The 6,298-nt window shown below is 36.5% G+C and overlaps 1 protein-coding gene across 3 annotated transcripts in view; it reads right to left on the bottom strand.

Annotated features, from left to right (window-relative positions):
- Positions 1 to 6,298, bottom strand: part of LOC115434161 (voltage-dependent L-type calcium channel subunit beta-4-like) — a 33,343-nt gene continuing 27,045 nt past the window's right edge. For all 3 annotated transcript variants that reach the window (XM_030155934.1, XM_030155917.1, XM_030155924.1), the window contains 2 exons: positions 4,206 to 4,391; positions 1 to 2,922 (listed from right to left, as the gene is read on the bottom strand). In XM_030155934.1, the coding sequence (XP_030011794.1) occupies positions 2,659 to 2,922; positions 4,206 to 4,391 (450 nt within the window). In that variant the 3' untranslated portion in view covers positions 1 to 2,658. The remainder of the gene's footprint in view (positions 2,923 to 4,205; positions 4,392 to 6,298) is intronic.

Raw genomic sequence — 6,298 nt, 5'->3', positions numbered from 1 at the left:
TGAGTCTATCGCCATCTAGTGGCTGTATGCTCCATCTACAACCTCAGACCCAAACATGAGCAGCTTCTTGGCTGTAAATGCAGCAAAGTAAGGCTCAAATCAAGTTTTCTCTGAGTGTGTTTGTTGTTCTTATTTACAAGAACCATAACATCATAATACAAAAACCTTTAAATAGATGCACTCTGTACAGACCTCAGATAAAAATCATTTTGCAGCCCATTACATGTAACGGAATGGATCCTTTTTTTAGCCACTATTATTTTTCTGAGCAGACTGTTCAAGAGGTTTGTTCACTGTTTGTAAGGCACCAATTCTAATGTGGTGCTGCAGCGATCACTACTGTACAAACGCTGTCTAAGTGTTTAGATTAGCTTCATTATTGGTCTGAATATGCCAGAAAACATCTGATTAACATGTTTTACACTGTACATATCAGCAAATGAATCACTCATTTCACTGGTGGATGCTACCATGAAAAGAAGGAACAAACATGACATGAGAAAATAAATAAAAAAAAATGAAAATCTGGATTTAACTGGTTTGTTAAGTTCATTTTGATGTTTATTATGTCAGGTTTGGTCCTTCTTAATATGCAAAGAAAATATAAATAGCTTTTTAATTCAATAAAATATTAGGACAACTTAAGACTATACTTAAATTTGATGATACACGTTACGAGTTTGTTCTTACAGAAAGAAACAAAAGAGAGATCAGACTTTTTAAGACCCGTTATCTTGTCATCTTAATATAACAAACTATTTTTTCCTAAACCGTACCCTAACATAACTTTGCTACGTCCTAATATGTACTTTAATTCATGACGTTGGATTGAGCCTAATCTAATTCAAAGCCTGTTTTAATCACAAACAGGTTTAGAAGTTTTAGATAATTTATGTATAATTATTATGAACTGGTTTGATATGTCAAGAAAACAAGATATGTGCGTTAAACTTGGAAAAAAAAAAAACCCTTAAAAAGACATTTAGCAGCTTTGTTTGCATCCAAAGCTTCTACAGATAAGCTTTTGCCCGTTTTATCTCAGCTGAACCTTTTTGTGAAGGTCCATGTGGAGCTACATCACTGTTTGACAGCTTCAGTGTACTTTCTACCGTTTTACACTCAAATTATTCAGTTTTAATGGAAACTTGAATCGTTCTAACGCCTCCTCTTTTGTGTCATGCATCCACTGAAACTTGACGTTAGTTTGTGAGCGACTTAAATCAACATCTAAACGTTTCTGTCGAGGGTTATTGAGTTATAAAACCTCAGGCTTCCAGGGATCATTCATATGTAATTTGGGCCATCTATCTCTTTTCTTTTTTTCTTATTTATTTTTTCGCAGAAAGGCGCCCTATAGCTCTACAAACACTGACTTGATTACAGTAGGGTTCTATTTAATGATTGGAGGAAACATGCTCTGCAGTCAGGACAACATGCCAGCTACACAGAGGATGAACATGATGCAACCGATCCTGTCATGTGACATTCCCATTGGAGGAAACTTAGATGGCGATGAACCAATTGCATGACCTGTTAACCTTTACATTAGTTTTACTTCTATTCATCTTTGATTCCAGTGCTAATAAATTATCCAAAGCTTCTGTCGTTCACGCTGGCAGGGGCAAAATGATCAGCAGAACATCCTAACCTGCTCAAAGTTTCTCAACATTTAGTTTTTTTTTTAATGCCAGTCCCCATCTTAACAACATCAAATGGCATGTCAAGCAGTATTTTGCTATTGTTTTTCACTATCCTACTGTGTCTGACAGACTATTGCCTTCTCTAACTCTCTAAGTGCTCACTGTTCAGAACAGAAGCAGTATTGCCTTCCTCTACAGTGAAACTGAGATCTGATCCCAGCACCATCACAATCTGTTCTGCTCATGACAGCGGGGGTCTTCACCCAAATGAAATCCTAACGCTATGCTACAGAAAAGCTGGCCTTGCTCAAAGTGACTTTCAAATAGCAAAATAGTTTGGGAATGTGAAGCACCAGTTTTTTTGTTTGTTTTTTTTTAGAAACTAGCAGCCAGAGATCATCCGACTAACCCCACCACGTACGGCCTGTTCACAATCAGGTGATTTTGTTTAGAAAAAAACCGACCTCCGTGTCTACAGCTCATCACAGAGGATCCAAAGTACTAGGTATAAAACATCAATGGAATGGATGCGGAGGTTGGTCATCTATCAGCATGCAATAAGCTAAGTGGTGAGAGGATTTATACATGGCCCAGGGTAGGGGTCAGAAACACCGGCAGCCTTCAGCAGTCTGTGTGCGCTGGACTTCCCTCTGACCCGGTGTTGAGTCCCAGGCGCGTGGAAGCCCAAACACCACCGGCGTCTGACCGCTATCCAGAATGAGCTTGCCGACGTACGCCACAAGCACAATCTGTGCTGCACGTCTGCTGAGCGTTGTGTTAGTACCAGGTCCCGGAAACATAAACGAAAGGAATTCAGATTACAGCAGAGGCGAATCCTGAACCTCTTTGTTAAGCTGTTGAATCATGTGGTTGAAATTTTACCCCTGGATAGGATTTTGTTGGGCTTTGAAAGAGAAGAAAAGCCAAACAAACTCAAAGAAAATGGTACAATTTGGGACCGTCTTGGCTCTTTTGCAGCGTTTATTTCGGGGCGGCCCTGGTGGTGGTCGACACGGGCTCAGAGCCGGTGCCGGGAGTCATGGCTGTAGCTGCCTGGTGAACTGCGATTGCGATGTGGCTTGTATGCATCCTGATAGGGGTCCTGGTAATCCTGGTAGGGGTCCTGTTGCTCTCGGCTATGCTGCGAGCCAGACGACATGCGGTTGCGTCCCTTGTGCGCCCGCTCGTTGTGGTAGTTTTCGTCTGATGTCATCAGGTTGCGTCGTTCGTTTGGAGTAGAATGGTCTCCTGTGTGGTTGCTCTGTCGCATTCTTTGGCTCTGCTAATCACACCAACAAACCAAACCCAGTTAAACATCTGATCTGGAAGCATTTGTGCCAGTTCATTTCCACATTTTAATCGTTTATTCCTTGCTATTTTTTTCTACAAAGCTGCAACTTCAACATAACTTTCAGATTTTTTGTTTTTTTGACTATTAATTGTTCCCATATTAGTTTTCAGAATCATCTACTCTTTAATTATATGATTGGATTTTGAGTATTTCTCTATTTTAACTGTAATTTCATGAGTGTTTTGCCAGATTTTGGGCATCACAGTCACATGACAAATAACAAATGCTGACTTTCCACCACTTTGTGACAGTTGTTCAGTTATTATCTGCATAGATGTAGTTATTTGGGAAAATACAGCTTTCTTATGCTTTCTTTTGTGGAACAGATGATGTATTATTTTATGATGTATTGTAATGCAATCTACATCTGTGCCACCATAAGGATATAAAAATCCTGTTTTGGAGATTGTTTTAAGGACAAATACAATTATTATTTACAATTAAGTCAAAACAAAAGTGTAATATTAACTGGACACATACTAATAAGTTTGATCTCCTTAGTTAAATTTTACAGCCACTTATGGAGTAGTGCTGTGCATATAAAGAAAGTAGTATAAGACTGATTTACTTATCAAAAGATTGCTATCTAAACTCAGTAATTAGAGGTGCATGTTTATTCATTCATCTTTCAATTAACAACATTGTTCCTATATCTGGTCAAAATAACATCCAGCTTGTCTGTGTCTCTATTACCTTTCAGTAATTCAAACAAATATTTCTCAGTTGTATTATTTTTCCTAACCTGAGAAACTGAAATGGCTGTTTTCTAGTCAATACTTGGTACATTATTATGATGCAAATGTTTCTATTTTAATCATTTACTCTAGAAACATCTCTAAGCATCAGTGCCAGCCTAAGTTTTCTTAGATTTATTTATTTATTTTTTTTAATGTTTTTATGTTATATACCTGTTGTGAAGCACATTGAGTCTGCCTTGTGCATGAAATGTGCTCTATAAATAAAGTTGAACTGAATTGAATAGGTTTACAGTAGTATTGCACATCACTACCTATGACTGTGTGTATTTTACCCTGTTTGTTTACATTGAATATCAAGCTTCATTCTAATAAATGTCAATCATACATGCATTTTAACAGAGTATGGAGTCAGACAAACAGAAAGAAATGAATGAAACAAAAAAACCCAAAGCCCTTACTTTCATTATGTCACAAATACAGTTTAAAAAAATAAAAATTCTGTCTCTGAATGTGTACCTGCAGTCCAGAGATGCTGGTGGGGTAGGGGGTGAGGGTGGTTGGGCCCAGGTTGCGTCCCAGCAGAGGGTTCAGGGGTGTTGCCATCGAAGTGTGGGTTGCTTTCCAGTAGGCCTCGAGGTATTCAGCGAGATGCTCACAGGCGTCCTCCAGCTGGTTCTCATCCAGGATGATGTCAAACATTTCCTGTTAGAAGCAGATGGTCACAGGGAGAAAATCAACGACGGATAATCATCTGATGAATCCGATCAAAACAAAAATGTGTGTTTGTTATTGAATCTAGCATAATCATAATGATAATAATAAACTTTATTTCGAACATACAGTCATGCAAAAAATTATTAGACCATCTCTTGTTTTCTTCAATTTCTTGTTCATTTTAATGCCCAGTACAACTAAAGGTACATTTGTTTGGACAAATATAATGATAACAACAAAAATAGGTCACAGTAGTTTAATTTCAGAGCTGATATCTATCCATTTTCCATGGTTTTCTTGATAATAACCAAAATCACTTCAGTTCTTACATCAATAGCTATGGCACTGTACTGACAAAAACAGTGTTTTTAGGCATTCCATGTTTTCTTTTCTGTGTTTTAGTCACATGACACACACAGGAGTTAGTACTTGATTGCATAACCATTGTTTTTGATGCGTTTTGATGGTCTAATCATTTTTTCCGTGACTGTATTAAGGCAACAGTCTGTCTTTGCAGGCAAAAACAAATTACGAATTCAAACAAAACACTCCAAAATATTGAAGGCAATAAGTTAAAAAAAAAAAAAAAAAGTCACACAATGTACAGCTATTTCATTGTGGCTCTTTAACAATGCTTAATATCCAAAATTGAGTAAGGAGAAGCTAAGCTTATATTATCCTACCCCAATTTTACATGACTTGGCTAATCAGCTGATGAAAACAGTCCATAAAAAAAGAATAGGCCATTTGTTAAATTACTGAAAAAGAGAATAAATTATAACATACCATCAATAACTATAACTGCTGTATTCCCATTCATTATTACTATATCTCTGGTAAATAAGGTTTTTATACATCCTTTTAAATTTTATGACATTTCCACACTGTTTGATATTTTGTTTCATTTTATTCCACAAAACCACTCCAAAACATGACATGTACTACATATACACAGGGGATCCATGTAGAATATTAGACAGTAAGTAAAATAAATACAGTGTAGATGATTGTACAACAGTTATAAGAACAAATGTGAAATGAACATATGAACAAGAGCAAGAGCACAGACAAAACCATCGACAACGAGGCTGATTAAATCCATACACACAGTAACAACTAGTAGACTCTCATTTACTACTAATAACACCTGCAATGAACTCATCCCACAAACAATATCGTTTGAATATTCACAGGCAAGGAATGTTTATTCATATAAAGGCTAATTAAACAGAAGGGAGCAAATGAATAAATTAATAGATCAAATTAAGATACAAATTAAGATGCTTTGGATTCAGTAGAGAGTAAATAATGTGGTGACAGCTGCCAGAAAAATATTTAAACAAATCATTGAGCCTCAGAGCTGCACTGTGTGACAGGATTCAGCTTTAGGAAACACTAATTTCTAATAAAACTGTACCAAAGTCTAAACAGAGGTTGATTTTACAGATACCTATGAGTGTAAAAACAGTTAGTCATTATTATAGACTTTGGTATTATTGTCTGTTTCCTAAAAAAGATGATGTGATTTTGATTATTTTCAACCTCTGTGGAGCAGTTTAGCACAGATAATAAACTAAATTAGGTATAAATGTATTCTTCACAGTAACAAAAGTGTATAAATTCAACATCGTACCCCTAAAATGTGCTGTAGGGTCAAAACACGGTATTCGAAATCTCTCCGATAGGACATTTTAAAGACAATTTGACAGATTAGTGTTGATAAATGACCCACATTTTTACTTTTAAATTCATTTTTGTTTTAAAAAATTAATCGGAAGGAATGCTTCTCGGGCCAAAAAAAGAGGTTGTTCGAGGTGCTCTTTGCAAAAAGGGATTCAAAAAGTAGATGTCAACTGAAAGAAAAATCCAAGGCACTCTCTTTAAAGATTAAACTG

Source organism: Sphaeramia orbicularis, chromosome 2, assembly GCF_902148855.1.
Source record: "Sphaeramia orbicularis chromosome 2, fSphaOr1.1, whole genome shotgun sequence".
NCBI lineage: Eukaryota > Metazoa > Chordata > Actinopteri > Kurtiformes > Apogonidae > Sphaeramia > Sphaeramia orbicularis.
This window is presented reverse-complemented; position numbering and strand designations above follow the sequence as displayed.